Source organism: Trichosurus vulpecula, chromosome 5 (genome assembly GCF_011100635.1).
Source record: "Trichosurus vulpecula isolate mTriVul1 chromosome 5, mTriVul1.pri, whole genome shotgun sequence".
Taxonomy (NCBI): Eukaryota; Metazoa; Chordata; class Mammalia; order Diprotodontia; family Phalangeridae; genus Trichosurus; species Trichosurus vulpecula.
In genome coordinates, this window is record NC_050577.1 from 37,294,573 (window position 1) to 37,314,067 (window position 19,495).

Below are 19,495 nucleotides of genomic sequence, written 5' to 3' on the forward strand. Positions count from 1 at the left end.
TGGTCCTCACACAGAACGTGACAGTTTTCAAATGCCCATGGAAATCATATCCCTCCCTTTTTTATGTCTCATTTAATATTGTAGAGAGTCATTATTTTTGTGGTTCTATTTATTAGGAAACCTTGTATGAATCTAGTGCGCCCAAGAGATACTCCTTATTTGAGATGAACATTATAGCTAAACATTGCTCTACTGGTTACTTCATTTTGTCAAATGAAGTTAATAATCTTTATTAATATTACTATCATTTAATCAGATATGTCAATATTACTGAGTTAACATTTATATTGCACTTTGACATTTATAAATTATTTTATATATGTTATCTCACTTGATACAACAACCTCTGAGGAAAATATGATTATCATCTCCACTCTATAGATGAGAAGACCGAGCCTCAGCCATGTAAAGCAGCTTGACCAGGATTATAGAACTAGCAGATACCCTAGACAAGATCTGAGTCCGTTCCCCCTGGCTCTGTGTCCTGTACTCTGGTTAGGCCCAGTGATAAATGTAGCAGATTCTTTTATTTTTTACACATTGTTCAATTAATGTTAAGGTATGGTTTGCTGTGGATAATAATTTATGAAATCTTGCCTTTTCTTATTTCTATCAAGGACCCTTAGGACAGGTACTTACACCATTCCATAATCATTATCTAAAATTATGTTTCTACGAATACTAAAATGTGATATTTTTTCTTGCTTTTGGTCTTAGGGGAAAGATACAGTGATCACAACCATCCCGTTTGCCAGACCGCAGGATTTAGGCCCATCCATTGCTATTGTTACAAAAGTAAACCAGATTCAAGACCATCTGCTGAAGAAGCAAGATATCGAACTCTACATGCATTTGAACAGACTAGAAATCGCTCCACAAATATACGGGCTGTAAGTGTGTGTGGCTTTTAAAAGTAATCACTTTATTTTGAATTAGTATTAAAATCCCATGGTCAACTAAATTTTCCAAAAGAAGAGAAAGACATTTTAGATGTTTGCTTTAGTCCTTTCACAACCTTTGTTTTGTTTGAAAGAAGAGTGTCCTCCAGCAAAGGAACAAGTTAGTGGAGTCCTCCACACAGAGGCAAGAGAAACTCCACTGTGATAAGGAAGTAGAGTGTAAAGAGATGTAAGGCCAGACTGGGCAGCACTGTAGTCTTTGGGCATTGAGACAGTAGTTGTTTTGGGGCTTTGGGCCTCATTATTTAGGAATACAAATTGGTTCTTTGCCCAAAAAATCTAATTTTTAAAGCCATAGAATGAATGTACATACAGCTTGCAGTAGGTAAAAAAATCAATATAAACTTTTTTAATATGCCTGGAGAGATTTAAGAAAAATGTTCCCAAACATTAAACAGATGGGGAAGTGATCGCTACAGGCAAAGACTTTTAATCCATCCTTTTGCCTGTACCTCGGAGGGCTCTGAAAAGGATCTTAAAACAAAACAAAAAAAAAGCCAGAGGACAACTGGAAAAAGGGGGTCATAATGAAAAGAGTTTGCTTTGGTTGTTCCTGTTTTGTTTTTTGAAAGTCATAACTCAAGTCCTTTATAAGTCCACAGGCTACAAATGTGTAAGGTCCCATTGACTGGGAACCACTATAATAGAATTCCTTGCTCTCAATGAGGAGGCCCACCACCTTACTAGAATATGGCAGGACAGACAGGAAGAGTAACCATAAAAAGGGATATTTGTCCTCTTTCCTCTAATCATGCCTCTGTCCACGCAGTCTACCCCCAACCTTGATTCCTGCATCTATGCGCGTGTAATGTAACAAGAATGCCTCTCGTTTATGAAGTACACGAGTCTTTAAAGAAGGCCTTTCCCACAATAGCCCCATAAGGCTATCATTGCAGATACTGTTATATCTGTACGTGAAGAAACTAAAACTGAAAGATGGCAGGTCCCGACTAGCCCAGGGTCACACAGCTCATTAGGGTTAGGGTTGGGGCTTGAAACTGAGGCCATCCTCCTGGTCAGAAGTTAAAAATAGAAGGTTTTTGTTTTTGAAGTCCAAGCCTTACTGCCTCATTGGAAATGTTCTGATAATAAGTCTCATAAATAGCCCTTAGCGTTTCGGTAAATACTGGTGTGCCAGGTCAAGCCTTGAATTAAGAGGGAAGAGATCCTGGGGATTCCTAGGTGTGGCATGGCTTCCCAACATCCATCGGCAGCCAGTTCTGCACATCTCTTCATCATTCTGAGTCTCACATTCCTCACCCAAGAAATGGAGATGATAATACATATGCTATTATCAATTAAGTGTTTTAGAAAATAAAAATTAACGTAATAGTGTTATAGTGTAAAGAGACTTAGAGGCAACGTTTGAAGTCCTTTCTCTAAGTGCTGCCTTGGACACTTGCTAGCAAAGTCATTCAGCCTCTGAGTGCCTGGGGCAAGTCAACACCACTGTTAATTAATTGGTGAATAGTTGCTGCTTTGGTAGGGGGAACTTCCTTTCCTGGAGATGCCTGCCCTGATGGAAGCACCAATAGAGATTCCCCACTATCCCTGGTTTTTCTCCTCTGTGCATCTTGGCTCAATCTCCTAATCTTGATATGGCCTCCATTTTCTTCACTTGGAAATGGGTATGATATAGGCAGTAATAAGGAACAGGGGCCCAAAGGTAGTTTTTGTATAACCCACAGTCCAAGAATGGCTTTTTTATACTTTAAAATAAAGTTTTATTGTATTTAAAAAATGTAAAAACTATTCTTAGACCAAGCTGGACAGAAAGAGGTCATGGGTTGGATGGCCCCCTGAAGGTAATAGTTTATCAGCCCCTGATATACAGTATCATACAACAGTGCAGTACACAGGTTATTTTTAGCATATCCATGTAAGCCGGCGCCTAACCTATACACTTTTGTGTAAGTAAAAAAATCAACACGTAAGATGTTAACTCTAGCTCTCTTTGTTAGTTGTTAAATTATTGTTAAGTGATTATAATATTTGATAATGGACTCCAGTTCTGCATTTGTTTCCATTATTTGCTTAGAGAATAGATGTTCACTTATAAAAGATAAAAACCCAAATTCATTTGATTGTCATACAAGCTGGCTTAATGAAGAAAGCACTAGAAAACCCTGAGTTTGTCAGTTTATAGCCCTTTCAGCTTATCCTCAAATATTCAAATGGTTCTGCCATTTAATTGACTTGAGGATTGTCTCTAACAGCATAGATCATAACCCATCCATACCTGCCTTTCCTACGTCATTCTTGTCCGTGTGCTCCATAAGTTAACCTAAGAAGAACCATGTGCTGGAAGTCTTTCTCTCTCTTGATTGGGAAGATACCAATGATTCACACAGGCTGTCTAGTATTATTCTTTTCTTCATCTAGAGAAAAATACATCTTTTCTTGCTCATGCATTTCTTTGGTGACATGATTTATTTTACTTTTCTCTTTTAGTTCCTTATTGGCTATGTCTTTTCTCCCTATCCTGTCTGCTATGCCCTTTGGGTGATTTTCAGTTCCAATACTTCAGAGACTAAGAATACTGACATTTTAAAAGTCTTTATTTTAAAGAGGCACTTGGGGTCATTCGAAGAAATTTGCGGTTTCCCCAATATAACAAGCCTTTTCTCCCTCACCTTCCCTTTAATGATAGATAGATAGACAGACAGACAGACAAATAGATAGATCTTGAACAAATTAATGGATGAGTTTTATAGTTTGTACCTCCAGATGTCTGTCATAATCTTCAAAGCAAACGTTCTTGTTCACCTGTTTTTTCCTGTATGCGTAGTTAGGCCAAAGTACTTAGGAGTCTCATTTAGGAAATGGTAGTGTTGGAATTAATGTAATTAGCACAATGTCATACAAAAACAGGAGCACTAGGAACAGTGTGGTATCATGGAAAAGAAACTGTCTTCAAACTACCTCTGCAGTTTACTACTTGTGTGAATCATTTTATATCCTTGGCCCTCAATTTCCTTGTCTATGAAATGAAGGAGGTTGGACTAAGTCTCCTCCAAGGTCCCTTTCAGCCCTGGTTCTGTGATCCTGTGATAAATGAAAAATCACGCTTCGCCTTGGACTAGCTGGATTTCTGCTGTGTCACCAAACTTTGCCAAGTACATGTCCCCTTTTTACATCTTGGCTTCACATTAATCACCATAGCCATCAACAATGATTGTATCTGTAATTATATGTGAGTATGTATATATCCATGGTTGTGCCTTAATAAATTCAGGAAGAACTTGAAATACATGAGATACACCTTCATAGAGGAGAGCTTTTAAAATCGCCTTTTGTGTTACTAAATCAAGTGCTTTTCTTACAGCCTACAAACAATTAAGCGCAGTAGGATCTTGTATGCTTTCTGTTTTTCAGTCAGTTGTGTGGTAAATATATTGTCCACTGTGGAATTTTGCTTAGAAAAACCTACTTGTTCCTTTGTGATTCAATATAACCTCAATGCATATATATATGTATATATATGTATATATATATATATTATTCTCACAAAGATTTTCTAAAGTTGGAGAGAGAGACACAGAGGTAAATAGTTTTTGATCTTTGGGTTCCTTTTCTTCTATTCCCATCCCTTTAGTTTTTTTCCCCACCTTCAGATAGCTTAAGGATATCTCTCAAAATTATATTGACAGCATAAGAGGTTAGCTACTTTTCCCATTTTTATTCTCTTTCCTCCACCTCTGTGGTGGAATCCACCATCCAGCACTGATGGTAGAGACCAGATATGTGGATGGTTCCCTTGTCCCTGGTGCTGAAAAGACAAACGTATCTGCAAATGTTTTCCATATTTCTTTTATTTATTGTAGTCCCAGTTTTGTCCTTAATTACCCCTAGGATAACTTTGCTTGCTTGGTTCTCTCACCAAGCTTTCTTTAAGTTATTTTTCCCTACACTACTTCTTGCTGTCTTATGAGGCAATACTGTTCCTAATATTCCACTATGAGTTTACAATCTAAGTCTCTATTACCCTTGGCTGCCATAACTTTCTACTTGGCAAGTAAGTTAAATATTTTCTAAGGCAATTTTTGGTCTCTTCATTTTGACAATTAATTTATATCAGTTAAATTTATATGTGGCATTGTTGTAAGCAGTGTCACTAGACTTTCCACTTTCTTTGTCTTGTTTTTCAGTATCAAACCTGGTAAATAAATCAAGTATATCAAGGTTAAGGCAGTTTTTAGGTTCTTTTGGTCTCCATCATAACCAGCATTATATTTGCCTCCATTCATTTCCCATTTTCTAGCAGCAATAACATAAATAGCTCAAATTGGAATTGTTTTAATTCATGCCGTATCTCAGTGATCTGAACGTACAAACTCCCAGATCAGTAAGAAGACATTGCTTTGTTTTTCAGTATATAATCAATTTTATTTGTTTCATTTATAGTGAAAATAAGATTGATATGACTCCATTTCTCAAGCAGAATGTCTGCTCTTATCATTGAATAGAATTTCACAAATGAGCAGGTTAATGGTGATGCTCCAAAAACTGTAATACTTGGCGTCTTCTACCCACGTTTTACTCCTTTTTGATACCATTATTGCAGAAACGGGAGGCCTTGCACAGCTGATAGACTTTTTCTATTTTAACTTGTTAATCACCAAGTGGCCCAGCTCCTGATGTTGCACTTCACTGTGCTTAGGTGGGCTTCTCCTCAGGATGCATAGTCAGAAGTGTACTCATTGGAGTAACCTCTCTTCAGTTAGTACTATCCACTATCACATGGATTCACAGTATTGGCAAAGGCCTCATGAAGTTACATAGTTTATTCCATTACTTTTTATAGCCATTTGCCTTTGGATTAGCCAGCCTAGGTTTTATCCTTAAAATTAAAGGATAATATCTGAGGAGAAAATGCACAGCCTTCCTGAGAAGCGCATTTTCATCAATATGAATTCTTCTCTTCTCTATTAAAACAATTATGAATTTACATTTTATCAATAAAATGTTACCCACTATTGAATAATAAGAGGATTTTTCTTTCAATGTGTATTCATGACTTAATTTTGAAAAGCTATATGTTCTTAACAGCTTTGTTTAGCATTTTTCTTTTGTGCTGATTTTTTCCTTTTTAAAAACTTTTTAAGTTTAATAGTATTTTATTTTTTCCCTGGTTAGATGTGAAGAAAATTTTTAGCATTCATTTTTACAAGATGTTGCATTCCAAATTTTTGTCTCTCCCTCCCCTCCTTGCTTCTGAAAATGGTAGGCAGTTTGACATAGTTTATACATGTGTTATCATGAGAAAATATTTCCGTTTTAGTCACATTTGTGAAAGAAGAAACCAATTTAAAGGGAAAAAACAGGAGAAAGAATAAAATAAGTGAAAAAATATGCTTCTATCTGCACGTAGAAGTCTATTAGTTCTTTATTTGGATACAAATAGCATTTTCAGAGTCCATCAGTTCTTTATCTGGATATGGATAGCATTTTCCTTCGTGTCCGTTGTATTTGTCTTTGACTTGTATTGCTGAGAAGAGCTAAGTCATTCATAGATGATCATCACACAGTATTGCTTATACTGTGTACAATGTATTCCTGGTTCTGCTCATTTTACTTTGCATCAAATCTTACAAGTCTTTCCAAGTTTTTCTGAAATCTTGCCTGTTCATCATTGCTTATTGCACAATAATATTCTATTAGATTCATATACCATAGCTTGTTCAGCCATTCCCCAAGTGATAAGCGTACCCTCAATTTCCAATATTTTGCCAACATGAAAAGGGCTGCTATAAAAACTTTTGCAGATGTAGGACCTTTTCCCTTTTTTGTGATCTCTTTGGGATGCAGAGGTAGTAGTGGTATTGCTGGATCAAATGGTATGCACAATTTAGTTGCCCTTTGGTCATAGTTCCAAATTGCTCTCCAGAATGGTTGGATCAGTTCACAACTCCACCACCAAAGTATTAGTGTCCCAATTTTCATATATCCTTTCCAACATTTATCATTTTCCTTTTTGTCACATTAGCCAATCTGATGTGTGTAAGAGTTGTTTTGATTTGCATTTCTCTCGTCAAAAGTGATTTGGAGCACTTCTTCATAGGCCTGTAGATAGCTTTGATTTCTTTGTCTGAAAACTGCCTTCATGTCCTTTGACCATTTTTCAATTGAGGACCAGCTTGTATTTTTTACAAATTTGACTCAGTTCTCTATATATTTAAGAAGTGAGGCCTTTATCAGAGACACTTGCTATAAAAATTGTTTCTCAGCTTTTTGCTTTCCTCTTAATCTTGATTGCATTGGTTTTGTTTGTACAAGAGCTTTTTAATTTAATATAATCAAAGTTATCAATTTTACATTTTGTAATGCTTTTTATCCCTTGTTTGGTCATGAATTCTTCGCCTCCCCATAGATCTGACAGGTAGACTATTCCTTGCTGTTCTAATTTGCTCATGCTGTCACCCTTAATGTCTAAATCATGCACTCTTTTTGACCTTATCTTGGTCAACGGTGTAAGATGTTGGTCTATGCCTAGTTTGTGTCCTTTTGTTTTCTAGTTTTCCCAGCACTTTGTGTCAAATAGTGAGTTCTTATCTCAAAAGTTTGGGTCTTTGGATTTATCAAACACTAGGTAACTATGGTCATTGACTACTGTGTCTTGTATATCTAATCTATTCCACTGATCCACCACTCTATTTCTTAGTCAGTACCAGATTGTTTTGATGATTACTGCTTTATAATATAGTTTGAGATCTGGTATTGCTAGCCCAGAAGAAAATAATTCCTTAAAAAATAGAATTGGCCAAATGGAAAAGGAAGTTCAAGGGCTCACTGAAGAAAATAATTACTTAAAAATTAGAATTGAGCAAATGTAAACTAATGACTCTATGAGACATCAGGATAAGATAAAATATGACAAAAAACAAAATTTTAAAAAGTAAAAAAAATAGAAGAAAATGAGCTTTCTCATTGGAAAAACTACTGTCCTACTCTGAGTCTTTCAGGCATCTCAAAGAAATATAGTTGTAAGTAAGGATCCCAGAATTTTGGGGACAGGATTTCAATGTCTTGTAATTTCCCATGTCTCACAACTTAATGCAGAAGTCAACCGTTTCTGTTACTTCAGAGTATATATTTTTTGAAAAGGGAACATTATCTTAGAAGTTTCATTCAATTGAATACTTGAAGATCCATCCACATAAGCAGATGGCTTGAGTAAATTATCAACAAGTGGACTCATTTGAACATTAGGAATTATATGTTAGCAGAAACCAGATGGGAAGAGAGAACTGTGCTTGTCCCATGCCATCCTTCCTGGGGAAGAAGATCAAAATGTATGATCTTCATATCAACTGAAGTGTGCTACTGTGTATGCACAACAGCTGTTTTAGAGGGTTTTTTGATTCTTCAAACAAAACAAGGATTTTTTTTTTATTAAAGTCAACATAATTTTACAAAAGTTGGGGAACTAACTATAGAGTTGTAAATATGCCAACAATAAATGAACCAACAATAGTACTTCATCAATCCAAGCAATTTCTGTAGAATGAGGGAGTAAATACATGTTTACATTCAGAAAAGGACTTGGTCAGATCCTAACTGGCAGCAGCTCTCATGTGTAAATAAGCAGTATTGGGGCTAAGTTCTCTTTTTACCTCATCACATGGGTTTTACATGGGAAAAGTTTTTTTAAGTTTCTTAAAATCTCTTTTCTGATATAGTACCTTGAGATTTCAAGAAAGATTTAGAAAATTGTGCATTTAAAAGGAAAAAAAAGTGTTTGGTTCTTTTTCAAACCTCTTGAAAACCAAAACATTTAGACATTCTTGGTAACAGGAGCTATGTCTCTAGTTGTAGTTTGCTGATAAAATAGTTCAACTTAAAATAATTATATTGATAAGTAATTGCAATTATTGACACTGGGCAGCGTGCACAAAGAGACATAGTTTTTTAAAACCCAATCTGTTTATCTTTAAAATTAGGAATAAATGTACGATAAACTCAAACGTTAATAGTCATCAATAAACCTTCTTTTCCATCCTTCTTATACATTCCCCTTCTCCTTATACTCCATGATCCAGCCAGATCGTCCTTTTTTTCTCATCTCCTATGCACACAGCGCTGTGTCTCTCTCTCCACACCTTTGCACAAGCTCTCCTCAATACTCAGCTTCACTCCCTCCTTACCTTCTGCGCTTGTTGGAATCCTGAGTTCCATTCAAAGCTCAGTTTGAGTACTACCTTGTACATGAGTACCACCCCGCTGAATTTCATTATTTGTCTCCCCCTATATAATTTGAACTCCTCAAAGCCAGAGACTGTCTCATTTTTGTAGATGTGTCCCTAGCGCATAGCACAGTGCCAGCCTATAGCAGGTGATTAAAAAATACTTACTGATTGAAATTCAGGGTCATCCAGTAACCTGCTTAGTCATCCTATCATTTTATGCTTTGGATTTATTATCGTCTGGTTACCTTCGGTTATTTTTTCCTTAGGAAATGTTAAATAACATTTTTTAAGTATTAACAAAATATTAGTTATCCAACATCCAATTTCTTAAAAACATTGTTGAAAAGAATGTATAGTAAACATATATATTCAATATCATTCATAAACCTTTTAAATATGTTGAGAATTGGATGTGGCAATCAGCGAAAAGTGCCCTCCTCAGGATCACACAGCTACTAAGTGTCTGAGGCTGGATTTGAACTCAGGTCCTCCTAACTCTGCTCTATCCACAGCACCAACCAGCTGCCTTTAATAATTCTTATAATCATAAAGTTTTTCTCAGACTATTTACATCTTGAGTTAGCCTTCTTCCTTTGATGTACCTGGAATTATTTTTTTAGTTGTTTGCCACCCTAAGGTGTGATACCTGTGCATACACAGACAGTTTTTAAAGTAAAGCATTTAACTAAGTGGTGCAGTGGTTAGAACACTGAGACTAGAGACTTGAAGATCTGAATTCAAATCAAGTCTCAGACACTTATTAACTGGACCAACCACTTAACCTCTGTTTGCCTCGGTTTCCTCATCTGTAAAATGGGGCTAATTGAAATAACACCACCCGGGGTGGTTGTGAGGATCCAATGAGATCATAGTTGTCAAGGGCTTAGCACAGAGCCTGGCACATAGTGAGCGCTATAGAAATGCTTATTATTATTATTATCACATTCTGGAAGCTAAAAGAGTATTGTTTTCAATTTTCTAAAAGTAATTTTAGCAAATTGTATAGTTAGCAGGTTGGTTTTCCTCAGGAGCCTGTGTGGACCTGTGGAGTCTCTCTATTAGTTCTTACCTGTAACAGGCCTCCCCAAAGCCCAGGGTCTTGCTGCCATGCCATCATAACACTTAACATGTCGTTACTTGAAAACGGTTCTTAAACGTGATAGTTTAAGATGCGCAGGCTTCATGTTTAGATCTCCCAATTTTTATGTGCTTTTAACATCTCAAAATAGTCATGATATATTGCTACCCTTACACAGTATTAAGCCTTTATATTTTAAATGATATTTTTTCTCTTTGGTATTATAAATAGAATACATAATAAGCATCTGTGGGATATGCAATTAATGTCACTTTTGAGGAAAGACCTTCATAACGCACTTGGGCTTTGGCACTCTTAAATTATGAGCTCTTTACAACGCTCACGGGAAAAATTCCATATCCCCCAGATGCTTATTATGGATCTTCCATGTCCCTTAATTCCTGTTTTCTGGATTAGCAGTTGTTGTGTTGTTGTGGCTTATGGTAATTTAACTGGGGTGGCTCTTGGTTATTAATGAATAAACTTTTAAGTTTAAGCACTTCATTTTAAAATGTTTCTGTCCCCATTTATCAGTCACTTCTAGTAAGTTTCTACTAAATTGGCATTATGTATGAATCAACGGAATCCATTATTATCATTTCATGCTTACACATGGGGTCAAAAAAGTAACCCGTATTCATCCTGATATATAATACAATAATCTCGAAAACAGCCTAACTACTTTTAAACAAATAGTACTCTGCCGTGGGTAACACCAGTAAGTTGCTATTTTCAAGTAAAAATCTATTAACAACATCTTCCTGTTACAAAGTCCCCAAAGTCTCAAGCTGCTGCATATGTGACTGTTTTTATTCCAGAAGGCATGTCATTCACAGGCAGGTACAGGACCAGGGTTCAGCTAGACCAGATGGGAAGTTGGCCTAGTTAAATGGGACAGTGGTCAAGTTGAGGGAGATTAGCTAAGGCGTTGACTCACTTGGGGAAGGAAGCAATAGAATCCTCGAACACGGATCAGGAGTCAAGTTTGAAAACTAGGGCCACGAGCCATGTGGTCTTGGACCTAATCAAACCAGACATCAGAGCAGCAAGAGATTGATAGGAAAAAGGCACAGAAAATGAGGGGTGGTAGCTAATACTAAGGTAACACTTCACAGTGCCTGGGGAAGAAGAGCTGTTCTTACAGTATGAGGAGCGCTACACCAATGGTGATTAAGTGATGTGAACCGCTGCTCTCAAAAAGCCGTGTGAATGGAGATGGAGGGATTCTCGCAAAAAGGTGCTTATGTCATCTCAGCACCCTTCATAGCCAAAAAAGAAAATTCTGTGCCTAAGTCGTACTTCTCACCTAGATTTGAAGGAAGCAGATTTCAGAATATTTAGACAAGATGTCTTAGAAAAGGCAAGGACACTTTGAATGATGGGAGACTAAAATATGAAGCCCATATAGTACTGTCACAGATGACCACTCCTCCTCCGATGGAAGAACAAGGAAGATGAACTATTGAAATCAGTGCAGCTACACATGGAGCTCTCTGATCAACTCTCATTCCTTCGTTGTTTGTTATTGATGTTTCCCTTTTACATTTACACGCATCTCCGTGTTACCTTCACTCAGTGAGAACTCTCCTGTAACAAAGGAAAACAATTAAGCACAACCAGCAATATAGTGACCTCCTCTGAAAGTGCATACAACACTCCAGGTCTGCAGCAGCACCTCCCCACCAACTCTCCAGAAAATCATTTTCTCCCTTTCACCCCCATCCCATTGAAAAATAAAGTAAAATAAATTATTGTACTAGATACACGTAATTAAGATGCACTCCGTCACTGGCTGTATGCACAAGTGTGTCTGCTGCGTTCTGCAGCCCAGGTCCATCCCTCTCTGTCAGGAGGTGTGCGCAGTGCATGTCATCACCCTTCCTCACAGGGCTTGTACTCACCCCAGTGCAATCCCCTCACAGGTTGCTGTCAGTGTATAAATCGTTTTTCTGGTTCTGCCCATTTTGTTCTTCATCACTTTATAAAAGTCTTCACAATTGCTCATTTTGAGAATGTTGATGTTACAGTATAAATGGTTCTGGCTGTGCTCACTTTATTCTGTATCAGGTTATTTAAGTCTGTGTTTCTTTGAGGGCAGCGAGGTGGCCCAGTGGATAGAGTGCCAGGCCTGGCCTCAGACTCATCTTCCTGAGTTTAAATCTGGCTTCAGATACGTACTGCCATGTGACCCTGGGCAAGTCACTTAACCCTGTTTGCCTCAGTTTCCTCATCTGTGAAATGAGCTGGAGAAGGAAATGGCAAAACCACTGTAGTATCTGTGCCAAGAAAACTCCAGATGGGGTCATGAAGAATCAGACATGACTGAAAACAACTGAAGAACAAATGTTTCTTTGAAATCATCTATTTCCTCATCTCTTACAGCACAGTAGTATTGTGTCACATTCACAAACCACAGTTTATTCAGTCATTTCTAAACTAATGGGTGTCCCTTTAGTTTCCAATTTTGCCACTACAAAAGAGCCGCTACAAATATGTTTGTACATGCGATACCTTTTCCCACTTTTTTGATTGCTTCGGGGCATAGGCCCAGCAGTGGTACAGCTAGGTCAAAGGACATGCACTGATTAGTAACTTTTTGTGTATAATTCCAAATTGTTTTCCAGAATGGTCGCATTCATTCACTGATTCTACAATAATGCATCAATGTGCATGTTTTCCCAAAGCCCCTCCAACATTTATCTTGCTCCATTTTTTGTCATCTTTGCCAGTCTGATAGGTGTGAGATGGAATCTCAAAACCACTTTTACATATCTCTGATTAGTAGTGTTTCAGAGCATTTTTCATATGGCCATAGATAATCTGGGCTTCTTTCCCTGAGAACTTCTGTTCATATCTTTAGTAAATAAAAATACAAAGTCCCTCTTCACTCCTTCACCCTCTCAAAGCACAGGCCTCCACCAGATCTGTTCTACCAAAGTAAGGCAACGTCATGTGTAATCAAAGATTTTTTTTAAAAGTATCATCACAGGAGAGGAGAATTTGAATGTTTGTGGTAACGGAAAAGGTTCAGGTTGAAACCCTAACTTAGTATGATCCCTGAAGAATGGGGGAGTCTGGACTAAAGAAAGACCTGATCCCTAAAGCAGGGGAGACCTAGAATTTAACTCCTAAGTTTTCAGCAACAAAAATGATGACCAAGACACAAACCCAGAAGAGAAAGATAACTCCAAAATCTCCTATTATCTAAAAGGGAGATATTAATAGCACCTGTTTCACAGACATTTATAAAGTAGATTCTAGAATTTTGTGAGGGGTCAATTTTAAGCTCAGTGGTTTATAATTCATAGGCTCTGTCCTTTCTCTTCTCTTGAAAATCATGACATGTACCCCCTCCCCATACTTCTTGCATCCTCTCCATTCTCTTCAGCAGAGGTTGCTAGGGGGCCCAGTGGATGGAGCCTGGAGTCAGGGAGACATAAGTTCAAATCCGGCCTCAGACACTTTGCAATTTCATGACTATGGACAAGTCATCTAACTTCTCTATGCTCAGTTTCTTCATCTGTAAAAAAGGGATAATAATGGCACCTACTTCCCAGAATTATTGTGAATGAGATAACTTGTAAAACACTTTACTGTATAAATGCTCTAATTATTTCTATCTAAACTTTAAAAAAAAAAAGCTTTCCCATAAGAACAATAGAATTCTTTGAAGAAGTGATGAATTTAAAAAACAATGTTATAAAAGAAATGAGAACTATAGAAGGATCAACATTTACAGAGGAGGTAGACAAGCTTACCCTAATAGCAAACGCTTTAAAAATCACAGCAGAACAAATAGAAATTCATGATTCTAAGAGAAAACTAAAAATTACTTTTGTTGTTTTATTCTAAATTTTATTATTAATAATAGCTAGTGTTTGTATAGCACCTCTGTATGCCAGGCACTGTGCGATGTGCTTCACGGATTATATCCCATCGGATCCTCACAACAACCCTGGAAGGTAGGTGCTTCCATTATCCCCATTTTATGATGGAGGAAACTGAGGCAGACAGAAGTTCACTGACTTAGTGAGGGTCACACCAGCAGGTATCTAAGGAGGAATTGTAACCCAGATCTTTCTGACTCCAGGCCTAGTGCTCTGTCCAAGTCGCCACCTATTAAAGCAAAGCCAAGAAATTGAGGAAATAGAGGAAGAGGTAAAAATAGATCCAGGCTCCATCCCTGAGCCCCCCACCGATTTCAGTCATAGAGAATGGGTAGGATGCACATAATATGGAGACAAAGGCACGGGACTCACTTTCCAGAGAAGAGTAAAGGTAGAGCCCAAACATTAAAAACTGGGAAGCTCAATACTGATCCCTAGCAAAACTCCGCCATCTGTTTCACCTGCGATCGTTTGTGAGCTCTTAGAAAAGAAGGAAATGGTCCTTATGAGCCACTGTTTTAACAGGAACAAGTCATTCCAGACTCAATTCTTTTAGTACTGTGTGTCATACTAGACTCGAAGTTCCTGAGAATCACCGTAAAAGTAGCGCGCCTTGATTTTAGTAGTGTCTTTAACAATGTCTTACTCTGTGTCCTGTATGATAGTGTAATTCCAAATATTAATAGCCGGTTCAACAGTAATTCTCAAACACTTTTGATGAATGGAAACAAGCCTGCTTCAGGAAAGTGTCTTCTCAGGTTCTGTCTTTGGGCCTATCGTCAGTACGTGTTTATCAAGAACATGCATAAAAACACGGAATCACGGCATTTTAGAGTTGAAATGGATTTTGACATATACTCTTGTCAGATTTCCAGAGAGCACCAAAAAATTGCCAGACTTAAGTAATAGAACCGGGGAAAAATTTTTTTTAACTTACTCTATACTGTTCCAGGATGCAAAAAAATGATACCGGGAGACAGATTTTAATTCAATACAACGAAAGAACCTTTGAGCAAATAGCGCCGTCCAGTACTTATAAACTACAAACCGGTTACCGTTTCCATGAAAATCTACCGTTGGCTGCATTTATATTTGTTGTTCTTATAATAAAATCACCTAAAATGGATAATGACCACACACGCAGGAACAGAAAGTATCAACCCGAATTTAAAACCAGTAGTGACTCACTCTTTTACGTGTAATTGGCTTATTAAATAAAGTGTGTAGTGGATTCCTAAGACGGTACTGGAAATGCCGCAGACAAAAAAAAGACTTAAAACACACACTTCCGTGTTTTTTAAATATATTAAACACAGGCCAGGCTCTTTGATGCCTCTTCCTGTCAGACGGTTAAACCTTTCTTCATGTAACTTTGCCTAAAGTGATTGCATGCATTGGCGGTTAATAAATCCTTGGTGAATTGAACCGACCACACAGAAAGTAAATACCGTTATTTTCATATTTCTTTTAAACGATTAATACGGTCCTGAAACATCTGCACCGCAAGCAGAGATTACTTACCAGCAGGCTTTCTCTTTATCCTTGAACAACAAGATACAAGACTGATTGGTATAGAAGATTTGTTTTGCTATTGAAGGAATGGTGACGTTTGCTATTATCAAGGCGTGAAAGAACGTTTATTAAGCAAAGGTAACATTGTGTCAACATGGGAAACATTGTAAGATTCAAGTCCAGTCAGTGACATTATTATGCCGCGCTGAAAAGACTATTGATAAATTAGAATTCATCCGGAACTAGAATGCTCAAGAGTCTGAAAGCCATAGAACATATGAAGAAAAGAACGAAGGTTCCTTCTTTACTGGCCTAGGAAATGAAGTCTTGTGAGGACGTGAAAGCCAGCTTTATATGTATAAATGAGAAAATGTGATTCATTAGCTACCGCGATTGAGTAACCAGAAACCTTGGGAAGGAGTTCTGCTGCGTATATAGCGGACGCACCTCACCCCGTTGTTTGGGTCACTCAGCCGTGTAATAAAAGTTACCCTGTTCCCAGGATTACACAACTGGTAAGCGTCTGAGACTAGATTTGAATTGGGATCTTCCTGACTCCAGATCCAGAGCTTAACCATCCTAATTGCCTCTGCAATACTTTAAGAGCCCTTTGACTAGTTGCTACTTTGATCAGTCTGTAATAGTATCTTTGAGAGTACTCTGTTCCGTGGTGCAGCTGGTGACCTATCCATACCCTCTTATTCTGTGTATACTGGAGGAAAGGCTCAGCAGACTTCTTCAAGTTTTCTTATATTATGTACATGCCGATGGAGTCTCAGGATGTCTACAGACATACATCTTGATGACATCCTTCACTCCACTTCTCTTGTATAATTCTTGGATGATAATGTGCTGTAGCCTACTCACACCCTCCCTGGGTCTCTCTCTGTTACCATTCACATGACCTGAAACTTCAGTTCTGTAGACTTCTTGATTCCATGGCAGCCAGACAGCCTCACTGGAAACAGTATTAATAGCTGACTGAGCCTTTGGACTCTACACTCGACCTCCTTCATATTGATAGACATCTTCAGCAAGCATGTGTTTCCGTGTTTAATAGATCATGGGATAGTTATCCTGCACTCTTCACTGTCTCTTACTCCCCATATGCAATCTGCTCCCAACGTCCGTCCATTTCACCTTCATCTTTCAAATACACCCCCTTCTCCTTTCTGCCGCTGCCACCCCTCTAGTGCAGGACCTCATCACCTCACACCTGGTGGGTCTGCCTGCCTGAGTCCGTCCCCTTTCCTGTCTGTCCTTCATTCGTCCACCAGAGTGATTTTCCTGAAGCTCAGATCCTATCAGGTTACTTCTTTGCCACGCCACCACCGCCGCCACCCCCCCCCCCCCCCACACACACACCTCCACTCAGAAAACTCCAATGGCTCCCTGGTGCTTCCAGTATCAATACAAAATGCCCTCTTTGGCGTTCGAAGCCCTTATTAACCTAGCCCCCTCCTATCTTCCCAGTCTTCTTACACCTTATTCCCTGCCACATACCCTTGAATCCACAGACACTGGCCTCCTGGCCATTTCATGATCAAAACACTCTATCTTTTGGCTCTAGGCGTTTTCTCTGATGTCCCCATGCCTGGAATGCTCTTCCTCCTTCACTTTGCCTACTGACCTCCCTAGTTTTCTTTAAGTCCCTACTAGAATCCCTTCTTTTACTGGAAGCCTTCCCCATCCCCTCTTAATTCTATTGTCTTCCCTCTGTTAATTCCTATTATTAGATTGTGAGCTCCTTGGAGACAGGGACTATCTTTTATCTCTTTTTGTATCCCCAGTGCTTAGTACAGTGCCTGGCATGCAGTAGATGTTTAATAAATGTGCATTGCTTGATCATAATCAGAGGGTTGGTACAGAAGTTTGTGTCACAGAAGGATGTTCTGGACATATTTGCGGTGGAGGAGAGCCTGTAAGGTGACATTTTGTTCTATTAAATAAAGACTTTTATATAGCCATCAAATAGTAAGTACAGTAAAATCTTGGCTTTTCTATTCCTTTCTGGCTAAAGATATGACTTGCTTTTTGTTTTTGAAAGCCTTCCTATTTTCTTCTTATATCATTATCAAGTTTGTCCTTTGCGTATGTAGATTATTGTAAAAAATGTCAGTGTTTTGGTGCAGAAAGGAGGCACTAATGAGTAGGTGTTAGTTATTCTTTTGGTTCTTTTTGGTTCTCTTTTCCCCATAGCAGTAGAGTCTGAACATCTTTTAGAACTTTTGCTATTTCCCTCTCTCTTTTAGACACCTTAAAAACTGATTCTGTGAGATTCAGTTGCTTCCAGCACAGACCTCTTTTGCGTGTACTTGATCCAGTCCAGCTGCTCCTTCCTTGCTTTCTAAAGTGCTGTTTCTGTTTCCTCATGTAGCATATCTGAGACTATGATGTTAAAGTCCCTTATCATTGATCTTAAAAAGATGTTTTACAAAAATCATTACAGATCTTTTCCATTTTTTTCCCTGTCTATTGCCTTCTTTTGAGTCATCTCTTTATGCCTTTAGGATGACTAGACTGTGCTTAGTTGGATCTCTTCTTAGCCAAGCTTCTTTTAAAAAAAAAACCAAAAACTATTTCTTTCCTTAACTACTTTTGCTATTTTATGAGGTAAATACTGTTTATAATATTCCACCATCCAGTTTTGTAAGATCTTACTGATGACTTTAAACCAATGTTACCACTGGCTACTATATCTGTGCTTAGCAAGGAGAATAATTGTCTGCTGGCTAAGGTGATCACTAGGCCCTTTTGGTCTCTGTTGGGATTAGTGATTTCTAGTGGCTAAGATTCCTTAGGAAATGGCAATAGTCTATGTCAACACGTGTTCTTTTGCCCCATTTTTTTTGGCATCGACAGCTTCTTTAAAGAGTTCGGATTGGATCTACCTTAATTGAACATTTCTGTTTCATTTTTATTCTTTTACTTTAATATTGATTTTGACCTTTGCTCTATCAAGTCATTGATCTGACCATTCACACAGAGCTAATTAGAAATGACTCTCCCTGTTCTTTGCTTTACTATACTTGCCTTTTCCCTGAAAAATCAGAAACTGATTATTCTAAGTATTTCCCCCTTGATAGTCCATATAACATACCATACTCCCCCTGCTCAGTATAAAAGTGTATTTGGTCTGCATTTTATCTCCTTCCAACATTCCTGTGCCAAAAAATAACAATACAACCGAGAGGTCCTCCTGTGTTTGATCAAGGCTCACACCCCTCCTTTTCCCTTATTCCTTTGATTGTTCCCAGACACTTGGGGTTAGTGGGATACCTTTTTTTTCTGAATTCAGGGAATTACACCTACTTGTTCTCCTCACAATTTGGAAAGTCCCACAAATCAAATGACCTAATGTTGTATTGTTTCCCTTTAATTAATTGGCCTTATTTGATTAATTGTTTTTAATGTATAAAAGTCCGTGTCCCCTGTATTTGGGGTCCAGCCCTAAACTGAGGAAGGGGCCTGGCCCCCGGTTTGTTGAGTAATTGGCATGCATTATTTAATAAATATATTTGTTCAGGAGCGCAAACCTTTGTTTCCTCAGTCCTTTGATCTTTCACCCACCATACTCCAAAGACAGGTATCACTTAGTAAATATTTCTAAATCTATGAAAATGAATTTCCAAGTAATTTTTATATTTCTTTTATTTTAATATGTTCACATTTTATGCTATCCATTTGTGCTATATTGATTCTCCTGCAGAAGCTTTCTTTAGGAGTGAATGGTACATGGAATTGTGATAAAATGCACTTTTTATTCAATTTGATTATATTTCTGTTGACATAACATCTTTAACTTAATTAAGTTAATGGTGCCTAAACTGAGTTTATTTAAAAAAAAACAGTGTAATGAGCACAGCTAACATT

The 19,495-nt window shown here is 37.9% G+C and overlaps 1 protein-coding gene across 7 annotated transcripts in view; it reads left to right on the forward strand.

Annotated features, from left to right (window-relative positions):
• The window catches only part of TBC1D5 (TBC1 domain family member 5), a 635,464-nt gene that overhangs the window by 439,378 nt on the left and 176,591 nt on the right, over window positions 1-19,495 (forward strand). For all 7 annotated transcript variants that reach the window (XM_036758387.1, XM_036758382.1, XM_036758384.1 and 4 more), the window contains one exon: window positions 718-890. In XM_036758387.1, the coding sequence (XP_036614282.1) occupies window positions 718-890 (173 nt within the window). The remainder of the gene's footprint in view (window positions 1-717; window positions 891-19,495) is intronic.